Source organism: Nakaseomyces bracarensis, assembly GCF_045282275.1.
Source record: "Nakaseomyces bracarensis strain CBM3 chromosome Unknown Scaff10_0, whole genome shotgun sequence".
NCBI lineage: Eukaryota > Fungi > Ascomycota > Saccharomycetes > Saccharomycetales > Saccharomycetaceae > Nakaseomyces > Nakaseomyces bracarensis.
The window spans coordinates 636088-651016 of record NW_027263956.1 but is presented as its reverse complement, the minus strand read 5'-3'; the positions used below and the strand labels follow the sequence as shown (position 1 = coordinate 651016).

The window sequence follows — 14929 nt, the reverse complement described above, 5'->3', positions numbered from 1 at the left end:
TTAACCGCTCAGCTTAATCAATCCGACACTATTCAAAGACCCGAGAAGTATATGCGAATTTATAAGGCCTGATCACTTAGAAAAACAGCTATTGTATTTGTTTCAAAGTCTAAATACTGCTTATCTGATTATTTATATTATTTATGAATGAATGAAGAAATAGTGAAGTTGCTATTTTACGTCAAAGTTCAGATATTTGATAGTTACAGCATTAATATCATAAAATACGAAATGTGTACTGAATATTAATTGCTATTATATTTACATTTTTATTATCTTAGAAGTTATTAATTAGATACTATTTCACCCTTATAGTCGGTATCGTATTCCGTTTAGTCTATATTTGATGTCTTTCAGTTGTTTTGTTGAAGGTTCCCATTCTTCAAATTCCTGGAAGAGGGACTCGATCTCTTCCTGGCCTAAATGCTTCCCAGTTTCATATAATAGGCCTCTCATACACCAAGGCAGGTGGTATGTGTTAGCACCCAAATCAGCCAGCTGGTAAGGTGTGTAATCAACGGGTAAGTTACTGTAGTTACTAGTGGTCTCTAGCGCAAAACGCAATCCCAATTGGTAGACTTGAACTTCTTTGTATATGGTAGAGTGTCCTCCACCTGTCAATGGACCAGCTAAGGAGCCACTGATTTCTTTTATTATGCTGTGATCATCATAGCCAAGGTCTATTAAACTTCCAGCCAATTTTATTATTCTGGTAATGAAGGCAGGGGTTTGAGACCCTCTGTCAACAAACGTAGCCCTGAAGATGTTTGGATGGTGAGCAAAGAGGCATATGGACGAGTATAATGGTACCAACTGATCATTTATCGACCCAACGAAAGTAATTTTAACATCGTTTCTTATCAGTGTTCTGAGGCTCTCAATAAACTGCTTAGACTGTAGTGAGTCAAATTTCTGAAACTCAAATAACTCCCGAAGGGAGTCCTTTTCTAGGGTCTGGTAAGCTCTAACAAACAATGTTTGGTCTGCACCATAGAATGGACCATTGTTTATGCCAGCCATGCCTAAAACAGAGATAACCTTCCTTTTTGCAGTAAATGTAAAACTAGCCGAGCCATCGAAGAAGTTGGAATTATCGATATTAATGATACCACATTCTAAAAGTTTCGCAAGTAAGATTATGGTAACCGGACATCCTTGCGAATGGGATATAAAGTATATTATATCAGCTTGATTGATGTCTTTTGACCACTGAGACATGACATCGAAGAAATAATCGACGCGTTCAAAGATCTTCCCTTCTTTTTCTAAAGCAATTTTACTAATCTCGACCGTTTGGTTATGTTCTTCAAAATATTGCATCACGATAGCCTCAGCTTCTAAAACAAACTTCGTAGACGTTCCAGTTGGTTCCCCAATGAAAGGTCTAATGAGCTTCGTTGGGAAAAATCCATGGACACCAACAATTAGTACTTTGATAGGAACTTTACCATTTTCAGAAAAATTATCAAAATGCGGCTGTGGAGAGGTTCTCTCCAGCGTATGTCTCCTATCCTTCTCTTTATTTACTAAATTCCAACTAGCTGCATATTCCTTAACTTTGTTCCTCCAATGATTCCATTTGCTACTTTCTGGTAATATCTCAAATTGGGGTACCACAATGTTCGGGTTTTGTCCCAATTCTTTAAGGTTCTGCTCAGTTTCAATTTGGTCTTGAGTTGATTTATTTGTGGTTTCTTGAAATAAAGTCGCCTCAGCTTCATTATCCGTTTTGGACTGGAACGGAAGATAAACATTACTCAATATACCGTTACTGGTTGTGCTCATAATAGTATCGCCATTACTTGTTTTTCTATCGGGACTTTGTAACTCATCATTTATAACCTCTTTTCTAGGTGAGCTAGCTTTGCCCCTAGACCAAAACGACCATGATCTTCCTCTACCTTCTTCACTGGTAATATCTGCCGGTTCTTCTAATCGAGGCTCATCTTTAAAAGTAACCGCAGTTGGTTCACTCTCAGAGGTCATTATTTATAGCCCAACTTTACTAAAAAAACCGTACAGCTTTCTTTTTACTATTAATAACAGCTAGACTAAAAATCTTAGTAATCTGTAGAACGACTCACTTCAATAAATATAGCAAATAAATTAAATATTAATCACAACAAAAAATCCACAATCCCCTTAAAAATAGAAAATCCCCCCAGCAGTGCTGCAATAACACAATATAAGAAGCCCTTGTTACTGGTCCACTGAAATTATTATGGTATATTGTCTGGCATCTAATGCTCATCCAAATAGTAGTATTGATGGCCAAATACAAGGGTTCTTTTTGCTTAATATTATCAAGACTTGTCCTAATTTAAATTTTCTATCTTAAACATTTTTTCACATGTCGCGATGAGCACTACACGTTTATCAATTTAAAGATATTGAATAGACCTTCTATAGTATTGTATAAAAGTATAGTATACAATAGTATATCCTATAATAGTATAACACAATCAATTTTTATTATTTGTTAGTTGTTGGGGCTTAAAAAAAATTATTGTGTGATACCTTTAACTATATTGCATACGCGGAAGGATTAACAATGACAACTACCAAGAGGAAGCAGGTTACCATTGAGGAGTTCTTTTCTATAAAGCCTAAGAAGGCTAAAGTTATAGAGACTAAAGTCAAAGAAGAAGTGACGTTGTCTAAAGCTGATGAGAATGAAGTTAAAAAAGAGATAACAGAAGTTGTATCGACTGTTGCTGAGACACGTAAACCGGCCTTGGACACTGGTGTGAAAACCGAGTTTGAGTCATCATTGAGTACTATGCTGAAGGACACATTACAATTGGAGCTATCTACAATTGAAGAGACATGGTTTGCACATCTGAGTCAGGAATTTAAGAAGCCATATTTTATCAAATTGAAGCAGTTCGTTAACAAAGAGCAAGCCACACAGACCGTATTTCCTCCCGCAAATGATATATACTCCTGGACAAGATTAACACCTTTTGATGATGTACGTGTGGTCATCATTGGTCAGGATCCATACCATAATTACAACCAGGCGCATGGTCTAGCATTTAGCGTCAAAGCCCCTACGCCTGCCCCACCTTCCCTAAAGAACATTTATAAAGAGCTAGCAAACAACTACAAGGATTTCAAGAGCGATAATAAGATTGGGGACCTAACACCATGGGCCCGCCAAGGTGTGCTAATGCTGAATACCGCGTTGACTGTTAGAGCTCATACTGCGGCATCGCATTCAAAACAAGGCTGGGAGACATTTACTAGAAGGGCTTTGGAAGCTCTAGTAGAAGATAGAGAGAAGGAAGGCAAGAGCCTTGTATTTTTATGCTGGGGTTCTAATGCTATGAAGATCACTGAGTCCTTATTAGGTCCTAACTCCAATAAAAAGAACATCAAGGTTTTCAAATCGGTACACCCATCTCCTCTAAGTGCAAGCAGAGGCTTCTTCGGTAATAATCACTTCAAGGCAATAAATGAGTGGTTATACAATGATAGACATGAAAAGATGATAGACTGGAGTGTTGTCCCAGGCTGTAAACTACAGGAAGTGACAGATGCAAATTCTAAGCTTTAATACATAAATTAATTAAATGGACTCTTATATTTTTGTATGCATTATCGTTCAATGATTGGGATGGATTTTATCGTTACATAGAGCATAATAAGGAATGGTAATTTTTAGAACAAAAAAAAAAAATTGGCGTAATAAATTTTATGTAATGTACAAATGCAGCAAAAAATTGAGATTTTTTATCCTTCTATCATGAGCTTCAGGAAAACTGCAATAGGCTAATGAATATAATGCTAGAAAAAATAAATTAATTTTGGTATGATCATGCTAAATTGCAGAGGAGATAAAATAAAAAAATCCATCTTCACTCTATGTGCTTAGAATAAGATCATTGGTTTATCTGAACTGTCAATTTAGGCGCTTGGCTTTTGCAAAGCTTCCTTTTGGGAGCTCAATAGGGTGAAAACTGGGGCGTGCAGCTTATCTCTACCCTTTAGGAAGTCCAATTCCATAACGAAGTCGTACTCAACAACGTTAGCACCGACCTTCTTGATCAGTTCTTCAGCGGCACCTGCAGAGCCACCAGTAGCGATGATATCATCAACAATGACGACGTTAGCACCAGCTGGGATGGCGTTCTTTTGGATTTCGAATTCGTCTTGACCATATTCCTTTTGGTAGACGGCCTTGACACACTCACCTGGTAACTTACCTGCCTTTCTAACTGGAACGAAACCGACGCCCATAGCCAAGGCTAAGCTTGGACCAAATAGGAATCCACGGGACTCTAGACCAACGATGTAATCAACCTTCTTTTCAGAGAAGGTAGCTTCCAAATGCATCTTGAAAGCATCGACCAACTTTTGGAACAATGTTGGGTCTTGGAAGATTGGCAAGAAATCTTCAAACAGAATACCTTCAGTTGGGAAATTTGGGTATTGGTGCAAGGCAGCTTTCAGGTCCTTAGCATAGGATTCGATAGACATTATGATATATTAAATGTGTTAATTGTTTTTTGTTGTTTTATTTTACTATTGATTTTTCAAAAAAAAAAAATATTTATATTAATTAATGAGATAAACTTTTGAAAAAAATAAGCGATAAGAAGTGAGAGATATATCTAAAAAAAAAGAAGGATTTTCAAGAATTCGTTAAGTTACTGTTTTCAGATAAAAAGCTAGTGAGTAAATCAGAATTTATAATAATCTATCCCATAATTTGGCATTAATTACTATACAAAAAAAAAATTTTTTGAAAAAATTTTGAAAAAAAAAATCGATGCGATGAGCTTGAAAAAAAAAAATAAAAAAAGAAAGAAATGAAAAAAAATGGCAAAAACAAAAACAACGCGATGAGCTCCTAGCAAAATCCGTAAACGTTAAAAGTCATGCTTTAACTTAATCAAAGATAGTGTAGTGGTATTTGTAATGGGATAAGATGGATGAAGAAACTTCCAAAACTCTCCCATGTATATAATATTAGCAATTTTCTGAACATTAAAAAAAATTTAAGGCTAATATAGGTGATAAAGTAAGAAAAAATAAATATAAACAAACCTTAATGATATCATTAAATGGCATCGGTCTCTATTGAACATGTACATGGATATCATCCGTTTAAAGATGGGAGGAAACTTCCGCATTATTTTGTAGATGTCAGAGAACGTCAACTTGCTGACTTTGAGATGCAGAATTCGCTGTATCGTGCTGAGAACTATGATCATCTTCTATTCTTCTTAGAAACTCAGATGTTGAGTAGGACCATTGATGGGGATGATGATTTAGCTGAGTCGCAGCTTTTCATACCTTCCTTTGATACTATATTGGCGTTGTTTACCCTAATGACAGCCTCTGACCACTATAAGGGGAGTTTGTTGAACCGGAATGAACCATACTGCATAAATAGGGTATCTGTAAGTAAACGAGCCACGAAAGTGCTCAATTCTTATTTACACTTACTACGTGTATTTGATACCAATTCATATGGTACTTACGAGCTGGAATTACTAAGGTGCCAGATGTTTCTGGCAATTGATGCGATAACTCCACGATTTAAATATTTGTCGGGATATAAGGTGGTTCAAAAAGATAAGTCTAATGGTAATGTGATCTATAAAAGTGGTGCGATGCCTGAAAGTAAGGAAAAGAGTGGGATAATGAATCCATATAGATCTTTCATTAGTTGTTTGGAGTCGAAGCATCCGATTTTTGGAAATGTGCCTATTAATTTCAAATTGAGTCAACGCGGTGGATTAGGCAACGCTATCTTGTGGGCACTTGCTAACTCAAATCAGAAGGATGATACTTTGTTTTATGACGCATATATTATTTGGATTCCATTTTTCAATATTTATTTGGAGATATTGGAAATGAGACAGGAATATTTCTTACAAAATGAGGTTATTAAGAACATATCCAAAAATTTAATGGTCGAGAAACTGATTGAAAGTCCGCTGGCGAGCTTTTTCACGTTTGTTGATTCAGTAAATTTCAATACAGCCTTTTGTGAGTATTTATTCATAAACTGCGACTACACTCTTATCAATTCAGATGCACCATTAACCATACAACCTGTTTATAGAGGTGAAGATCAAATTGATAAAGAATTCTACCAGAGAACGAAATTTACACATCAATTTAAATCTGCTATATCTATGAAACTTAGAAGAAGATTTCTATCTCTGTGTTACAGATTGCTAAGTAATGTACCGAGTGGCATGCATTTACCCAAACCAAGGATTCACTCTAAGAAACTTACGCTCGAAATTGCTCGTATCTTAAACACTTTCCAAGATATCTCTGAATTCGAATCATTTTTCGTCAATCCACAACTTGATCGATATATGAGGGAAATAGCTGAAAAAACGTTAAATGAGTTGATTAAGCAAGATCGTAGGGTATTTGGTATCGATAAGTTATCAATAGTAAAGAAAAGGTCTGATATAAGAATGTTCCTAACTCAAATATTGTATTTATTTAAAAAGGGTATTATGACACCTGATGTGAAAGTCCAAGCTGGAAGGGTTATCGATAAGGAAGGGCATATTAGGAGTGAAATACTTAGACTAAAGAAAATGGACATATGTGTTATTACATTACTTTTTACAATTTTCAGTAATTATTCAATGGAAGAGAAAAGTACTAATAGCTTATTAGTGAATGATCTTTTGAGCATGTCACATAATATAGATGAGAAGAGAAAGAATATTCACTCTGACTTTTCACAAATTTCCAACTATGTAGCAGCAATATGTACGAAAAGATGATCTGGGTTATTATAAATTCTAATCTTGAAATAAATTAGTGTAAGCAATAACTATAGTAGTCACTTGAAGTTGATGATAACCATAACAATTAGTACCAAAAAATAAAAATATTAAAGAGAGAAAGGAAAAATTAACGAAATAAGCCCTGTAGGGGGCTCGAACCCCTAACCTTATGATTAAGAGTCATACGCGCTACCGATTGCGCCAACAAGGCTTATTAAATACGTTGAAAGTAGAAGAAAAACAGGCTACTACATAAGACATTACGGTTATAAGCATTGTTTTTCATCAGCAAAAATTGGATTTCTTGTTGTTTAAATTTAATATTTTGGTTGGTGATCATGGGTTAAACATCTTTTGTTAATAAATCACACAGATCAGTTTACTAAGCAAAGAAATTATTTATACTGATTAAAACCTTGATGATTATACTATATTTATAAGTATACTATTTAAAATATAATGTAACGATTTATACGGAGGAAATTTTTTCTATAAGATTGTATACACTAATGAAAATAACTAAACATTCCACTAGTGTTTCTACTCTTCAAAGTTTTATAGGTTATGAAACTATTAAATGATCAAGAAATAGGTAAACTGTTAACACAGCAATGTATTTAAGTCTTGCTTCAATATATTTATACATAGTCACGTGATTAAAAGTCCATTATGCTAGCATTTGGTCGGCCCGCATGGATTATAAGAAAAAGAGGGACTGGGAGTATTAAAGATGCTTATATAGGTGAATATAGAATCTAAAGGAGTAGTTTGTTAGATCGAAGGAATCAACAAGCAAGTTATATAATCTTCAAGATGATGAGAGGTACCAGTCGATCTTTCCTAAAAGTATGTCCAGTCCTTTTTTTATTGTATTCCAATAATTGTATAACGAATATAATTTACTAACAACACCTTTTTTTGCACATTCTTTTCCACTCTTTATTTCCAACTAAAATACTAGTAAATAGGAATTAATTGTCAAATGTGTCAATCTATAATGAACAGAACGTCGATCAATTAAGATTTCAAACTTTTAAAGGACGTTTGTACTCGACTGCTGTCGAAGCAGACATCCTTCCAAACGCCGCAAAACCTCCAAAATACACGTTAGCAACATTAAGAAGCTTTCCATCCTTAGAGCCAGTATCAATGTTCCCCGTTTCCACCGAAATTTTGTCTTTACCGTTAAGAAGGGATATCTTATGGCAAGCAGTAGTATACGAGAATGACAAAAGGCGTGTAGGTGCATCCAATCCTCCAGGTAGAAGTGAGAAGGGATTCTCAAGAAAGAAATTATTACCACAGAAGGGTAGTGGTCGTGCTAGAGTTGGTGATGCTAATTCACCAACGAGACATAATGGTGCTCGTGCTTTGGCTAGATCAGCACCAAATGATTACAGCACTGAACTAAACAACAAGGTATATTCTACAGCATTCCTAACAGCATTAAGTTATCAGTACAAGTGTGGAAACCTAATGGTAATAGGTTCGGAAGGTGAAGGAAATAATGAGGAGTTGGGATTCCTAGATATTAAAGTTGACACCAATTCTATTAAACATGAAAATCTGAAGCCAAAGAAATTGCAAGAATTGGAGAGTGAGTATTGTGAGATGTATTTCAAGAAGTTTGTTGAACAAAACAAACTAACTAAGCAGAGACTTCTCTTTGTAACTAACGAACCTCGTGAGCGCTTACTTACTGCATCCGATAAATACAAGGACAAAGTTGATATAATACAGAAAGAAGGGCTAGAGGTCAATGATATTCTAAAAGCTGGCAAAATATTCATAGAGCTTGACGCACTAAAGGATATCGCAAAGAAGAACGTGGTATATCTTCAATAAGAATAAAAGACATCAGCTCATTATATAATTAAGAAACAAAATTCTAGTCATGTAAATATAAGAAATATTTGTGGAAAATATATATTTTTTATTCTTCAGAGCAACCTTGAAAAATTAAGTTAATAACCTTTTCATATATATTATAAGTAGTTTTCTCAATCAAATATTGTAAATAACTGTTCATTGTAGTCATTCAAGACCCTTCAACATGATTCATATCATAGCCGTTGAATAAGTATATTTAACCTGGGGAAGTACATGAATAGAAATTTGTGACTGCATCAAAACATCCGTACCTCCAATAAAAAATTACGGAAAATGAAAACTTAAATTTTTATTTTCCATAAGCATATTTTTTCCCAGCAAGAAAATCGCGAAGGAAATGTCCGGGTAGCAGATTTTCATTTATCCACCTACCAATTAACAACAGTTCCACAGGTTTGACGTAGCGAGGTGAAAGGAGTGAAGTCGCAGTAGGATCGTTAAGCCAGCGAGGGAAACAAGCGGGAAACCATTTTGCCAGGTCTGTTTGTGGAGAGCCTAATTGTTTTCACTCACTTTTCCTCTTTACCACTGCTTCCGATACCAATGATAGTCTCAGCAGCCTAGAGGGTTCACCTTAGAGGGCCCTCAGCTAGGCAGGAAGGTACACCTCGGTAAGGAGGGATTGGGTACGCTAAGCTAGCTAAGCTGCTTAGACTGGAGGGTCTGGCAGAGAGAGAGATAGGGCGAGAGAGCGACAAGTCTGTCTGTCTGAGACCGAGTGAGAGCAAAAGGCCAAACCCCAGTTCTGAAGGGTCGAGATGTTGACGAAATTTTTCCAATGCCTCCCAATGCTGCTGAAAGTTATACGTTGTAGGCGCTATACCGCATAACAAACATAGTGTTTAAAAATATATACTTATATTTATAAAGTATATTTATTTCTAGTGCTTACGGAACTGCTGAAACAACACAAGTGTAGAAGATCAACAATGTCCTCCCTAGTTGTCGCTGAACAAGGTTCTTTCCAACACATTTTACGGTATGTCGAAGAAGATAACGATATTATAAAGATAAAACCATAATTGCAGAGATTAAGAAATAGAGATAGAGATAAAAACCAACATTCTAGCCAAGAGTATACCCATAGCCAGTACTGAAATAGGGATTTATGACTTGATTTAAAAAAATATAAATGACGAATACGAAAATGGTACGAAATTACAGATTAAAACACAATTATAAATGAGATATGGGCTTGTACTGAAACTACCAACGATATACTTAATGATAAAGTGGTGAAAAAATATTTGGATACTTTTTATTTACTGAAACGATATAATACGAACTAATGAAAAGCTCTTCATGATCAGAAGAGTTAAAATGGCTCCCGAGGAATTCTTTTTATTTTTCTATCTACCCTTCCTGCATGGCTATTATGAAAAAAATTTATGAATTATATTTTACTAACATTCTATTATTAATTTACGATGCGTATAAATTCCTTTCCTCTTTGGACTACAAAGAACTACTTTTAAATATATTGCAAAAGCTTGTTGAAAAAATTTTCAAAATCAGTATTTTCAGTATTACATTAGTAGTCTTTCTTTGTACTGTAGAAGAGAAAAGAATGAAGTTGAAGAAAACAGCAGCAGTAAATTACTCCCATTTTATCCAGTTTGTTGAACACTAACGTTGACGGTAACATCAAGATCGTCTATGCTTTGACCACCATTAAGGGTGTTGGTCGTCGTTACGCCAACTTGGTCTGTAAGAAGGCTGATGTCGATTTGAACAAGAGAGCCGGTGAATTGACCCAAGAAGAATTGGAAAGAGTTGTCCAAATCATGCAAAACCCAACTCAATACAAGATCCCAGCTTGGTTCTTGAGTCGTCAAAGAGACATTGCTGACGGTAAGGACTACCACACCTTGGCTAACCAAGTCGAATCCAAGTTGAGAGATGACTTGGAAAGATTAAAGAAGATCAGAGCCCACCGTGGTATCAGACACTTCTGGGGTTTGCGTGTTAGAGGTCAACACACCAAGACCACCGGTAGAAGAAGAGCTTAAACTCTTTCATAATGTGCATAATTCACCTTTTTTATATTATACACAAACAATAAAAAGAAAAATTATAACATATAATTTATCCTATTATCCCTTTTTTTTAATAATCACCTTCCTATATAAAATTAACCAAACAGATATTTTTAATATACTTAAACCAAATCATTTCAAATTTCTGTTCACTTAAATTCTATGATACATAAAGTCACCAGGTAGTCTTGGGTTGTTTGATTCTTATTTAAGATAATAATTTGGAAAATAAAATTAAATGTTTTCTATCATATATTTATAATTATATAAAATGGAATGTAGTTTATCATGTTCAATAAGTGTTTCCTAAATAAAATAGTAGCTATGTTGATAACTACTGACTGAACAATTAAAAAAAATGCAGTAAAATAATACATTTGCTAAACCGAATATAGCATCTGAAAAGAGAAATGAAGACAAATAAAAAAAAAAAGGAAATTACAATTTTCATGATCATGATTTTAATTGATGACTAAACCTTGGCATCATAATAAAATATTCTGGAATTGAGAAATAAATAAAAGAAAAACCAACAAAAAAAAAAGTCAATTAAAAAATGTGTAAACTCAACTAAGTGACACTAACGTTTAACATTAGGATTTAGGGCTCTCAAAGGAGCTCCCGTTTCCTTCTTCATTCTTAGCTTTGGTTTTTCTTTTGATGGCGAGTTTTCGTTATCGACATTAATCAATCTGTTAACTCTGCTATTTGGAGAGGTTTTAACTGGAGTTAGAGTCTTCTTGTTAGAGTCCAAATGGAAGGTTAGAGCCTGACTTCTCTTAGAATTCTTAGTTGGTGTCTTGTCCTTAGTGAATTCAGTTGGATTAGAATTCGATCTCTTTGGTGAAGAAGTAGAAAGAGGAAGGGACAATTGTGGGACGTTTTCTGAGTCATCAACTGAGGAGTTGACTGTAGTGTTGTATTCTTGTTCTGAAGAAGTCCTGGATGCCAATGGTGTAATTGTTGGCTTAACAGAGCCATTGCTAGTACCTCTGGTTTCAGCAACCACTTTGTGTCTCTTAACAGATTGTCTTTTGTTCTGGAACCACACTTGAACAGCTTTCTCTGTCATGTGACAACGGTCGGCAAGAGCCATTCTGGTCTGCTTATCAGGTGTACTACATCTCTCAAACTCCGCTTGTAAGATATTTAGCTCTTGGGAGGAAGTCCTCCTTCTCTTTCTACGGGCCAGAGGTGCATTGTCAATCTTTGGTTCCTTAGTAGGGAAAGTCTCTTGAGAATGTGTAATGAACGCGAATGCCCTCTTCTTGTCATCGCTTGTAGGTGTGCTGATGGCAGCCTTGACAGCGGACAATGGTGTTAGGATATTATCCAACTTTCTCGCCTTGGCAGCATTCGAAGCGGCGGCCCTCATCTCTTTCTTAGTGGTCTTGGAAACCATAGGAGTAGATGGGGTGTACTGTGGAGCAGTACTCTTGGTCTTTGCAGCCGGTATTTCAGCGACCATCTCAACTGGGGTAGATGAAGCAGTAGAGCACTCGGAAGGGTTGTTACTAAACAGTTTTGAAGATGTGTCAGAACTGTAAGAACTGGTGAGAGCGGAAGGCGCAGTGGAAATTGGTACGGGAGTAGCGGTGTACCTGACACAGCTCTCCACAGAACGAGGTCTGTTAGCGTTTAATGCAGATGTAGTCAATAGTGGAGGCAGTCTTATTATACCTTGATCATCACAATGGAAATTAGACTTTAGCGTGGTTAGAAAAGGAGAGGACTCAGACTTGATCCTATCCTCATGTAAAAGTGTACTCAAAGCTGGGAGCATTGCAATATTTTTTTTTTTATATATTTGAATTGATTATTTGTTGTGTTAGAAATATCTTAAACTATTTTTCTGTTTTTGAATTAAAATGAAAATTACTAAAATCAACTTGCTAAGTAAAAAGAGAAACTACTTTTTTTTTATTTTTTAATTATTTATATTAGAAGTATGCTAGTTGATTATATATTAAATTAATGGGAAAAAAGGGCTTTTGTTGATTACTTCTTCATTATATGAACACCAAATTTTTTTTTTATTATTTTTATTTTTATTTTGGTTCATAAACAACTATAAACATATTGGTGTTCTCTTTTTACATTCACCATCTAATAAGCCTGTTTACAATCCCATTTTAGGAATCGATATTAAATTCCAAGTACTCAATCGCGACTCTCTCTCGCAGCTCCTAAATAACTTCAACTATAGTAAGCGTATAGTATTAACCTTTTCAGCATCGTGATGTGTTTAAACTTTACACATCACGCGCAGAGGAAAAGAACGAATTTTAATATGGTGTAATAACCACGTAGTAAAAGGAATGATAGAATATTATTTAAGGTAGACACGAAAAAACAAAGTTATGACAATATTTAGTAAACAAAAAAAAAAAAGGAAAAAAAAAAACTGTACGTCTACTGCATTTCCTGGGGGGTGAGGTGTAAACCGCGAAAAATAAAAAACAACAATGAATAAAATACTCCTTAACGAGTTTTTTCCATTGGGTATTCATATTACCCAATCTGGTAAATGGAAAAACAGCATGTCCATAAAAGGTAATCTGGTATTAATCTACTCGAATAGATAAGAACCTGATAGGGGGGAACTTTAAGGGTAGCCGTAGGAGGAAGGGAAGATTGGAGGAGGGTAGATACGCGAACTATATGCACTAGGACGAATAATTCACATGATCGCATAATTATTATTCAAGTACTAATGAGATTATAATTAGTATTTAGAAAGTTTATGAAGCACCCGCGTTTTGGGCTCTGGCCCTGTTCCTATAAATAATTTATTACTACGTTAATTGTTTTATAAACACTTATAGTAGAAAGATTCTGGAAATGAGGAGTGGCTATATTCCAAGATTAATGACGTACTATTTATTAATCAGCTAAGAATTTTATCAATATTTATTTCTATACATTTGATAAACAAGATACAGAAGTATAAGTTGTATAAGGCCAAAAGACATCAAACTAAAATAAAAAATAAAATAAAGGGAAATAGTAAAAAAAAAACCAAACCAAACAAAAACAAAACATAGATACAGAAATAATAAGATCAAATGAGGTTAAAAACAACCTAAACTGAAAAAGAGCTCTTGATATTTGTTTTTATTTCTTTTACCTTCTCTCCGCACACACCCATTATTATTTTTTTTTCCTTTCTATCTTTGAACCTTATTTGTTGACACTCTTGAAGTATTCCTTGGAGTCTTCAACAGTTGGCTTGATAGTAGCAGCACCTGGAGTCCAGTTACATGGCAAGACAGTACCGTTCTTGTCAGTCCATTGGAAACCTTCGACCAATCTTAGAGCCTCTTCCACGTTTCTACCGACTGGCAGGTCGTTGATGGTGATGTGTCTAATGATACCCTTTGGATCGATGACGAACAAACCTCTTAGGGCGATACCTTCTTCCTCGATCAAGACACCGTAGTCTCTGGACAAGGTGTGGTTGGTGTCGGCCAACAATGGAATGTCGACAGGGCCCAAACCACCATCGGCACGAGCAACGTTGGTCCAGGCCAACAAGGAGTACTCAGAGTCGGTGGAAGCGAACAAGACTTGGGCACCTAGATCTTCGAATCTCTTAGCAGCATCGGAGAAGGCAACGATCTCAGTTGGGCAGACGAAAGTGAAAGCCAATGGAACGAAGGCTAGGACAACGTACTTACCCTTGTATTTTTCCAAAGAGACCTCGTCGAAGACACCGTCAATAACGGCGGTCTTCTTGAAAGCTGGAGCTGGCTTTTGAACTTGAGCAACCATTGTTTTATATAATGAGTATTGTAGTTATATAGGATGTTGTGGGTTTAAGAAAGAAAAAATGAATAAATGATATAATTCCACAAAATAAATAACTATGAAAAAAAAAAAAAGGTGAAAAGGCCTTCTTCATATATATATGATCTTCCTTTCCCTCTGGCCCCCACAGGGTTTGGGTTTAAACAAAGAAAATAGAATCAAAAAGAATTCCCAATTCGAGGTTATGAGATAACAGAAAGAAAAAAAAAAGAAACTAGTCGTAATTCAATTTCTCAGTATGTTTTCTGTGGCTCTCCGGTCTATTCTCCCTTTGCTTTAGGAAGGGACTTTCCTCGAAGGTATAGACCTCATTTTTTACTTCACTGCTTGACCTTCAATGATATAGCGTATTTTTTTTTTATCAATTTTTATTTCATTCTCTGGTAAGAATATTAAGAGAGAGGGCAAAATACAAACATCGCAGTTCATTTGCCA

The 14929-nt window shown here is 35.4% G+C and overlaps 7 protein-coding genes across 7 annotated transcripts; 3 read left to right on the top strand and 4 right to left on the bottom strand.

Annotated features, from left to right (window-relative positions):
* Positions 1-309: 309 nt before the first annotated feature.
* RNJ42_02902 (uncharacterized protein) lies at positions 310-1986 on the bottom strand (the record flags this gene model as incomplete). The annotated part of the gene is made up of 1 exon (XM_071053067.1): positions 310-1986. The coding sequence occupies one exon, from the start codon at positions 1984-1986 to the stop codon at positions 310-312; it is 1677 nt and encodes a 558-aa protein (XP_070911317.1).
* Positions 1987-2551: 565 nt separating this feature from the next.
* On the top strand, positions 2552-3556 carry UNG1 (uracil-DNA glycosylase; the record flags this gene model as incomplete). The annotated part of the gene is made up of 1 exon (XM_071053066.1): positions 2552-3556. The coding sequence occupies one exon, from the start codon at positions 2552-2554 to the stop codon at positions 3554-3556; it is 1005 nt and encodes a 334-aa protein (XP_070911316.1).
* A 350-nt stretch (positions 3557-3906) lies between these two features.
* APT1 (adenine phosphoribosyltransferase APT1) lies at positions 3907-4479 on the bottom strand (the record flags this gene model as incomplete). The annotated part of the gene is made up of 1 exon (XM_071053065.1): positions 3907-4479. One exon carries the CDS (start codon positions 4477-4479, stop codon positions 3907-3909), a length of 573 nt encoding a protein of 190 aa, XP_070911315.1.
* A 587-nt stretch (positions 4480-5066) lies between these two features.
* On the top strand, positions 5067-6758 carry NSE5 (Smc5-Smc6 complex subunit NSE5; the record flags this gene model as incomplete). Its single annotated transcript, XM_071053064.1, has 1 exon — positions 5067-6758. The coding sequence occupies one exon, from the start codon at positions 5067-5069 to the stop codon at positions 6756-6758; it is 1692 nt and encodes a 563-aa protein (XP_070911314.1).
* A 1152-nt stretch (positions 6759-7910) lies between these two features.
* YML6 (mitochondrial 54S ribosomal protein uL4m) lies at positions 7911-8606 on the top strand (the record flags this gene model as incomplete). Its single annotated transcript, XM_071053063.1, has 1 exon — positions 7911-8606. The coding sequence occupies one exon, from the start codon at positions 7911-7913 to the stop codon at positions 8604-8606; it is 696 nt and encodes a 231-aa protein (XP_070911313.1).
* Positions 8607-11267: 2661 nt separating this feature from the next.
* YOX1 (Yox1p) lies at positions 11268-12470 on the bottom strand (the record flags this gene model as incomplete). Its single annotated transcript, XM_071053062.1, has 1 exon — positions 11268-12470. The coding sequence occupies one exon, from the start codon at positions 12468-12470 to the stop codon at positions 11268-11270; it is 1203 nt and encodes a 400-aa protein (XP_070911312.1).
* A 1397-nt stretch (positions 12471-13867) lies between these two features.
* TSA1 (thioredoxin peroxidase TSA1) lies at positions 13868-14458 on the bottom strand (the record flags this gene model as incomplete). The annotated part of the gene is made up of 1 exon (XM_071053061.1): positions 13868-14458. One exon carries the CDS (start codon positions 14456-14458, stop codon positions 13868-13870), a length of 591 nt encoding a protein of 196 aa, XP_070911311.1.
* Between the last annotated feature and the right edge of the window lie 471 nt (positions 14459-14929).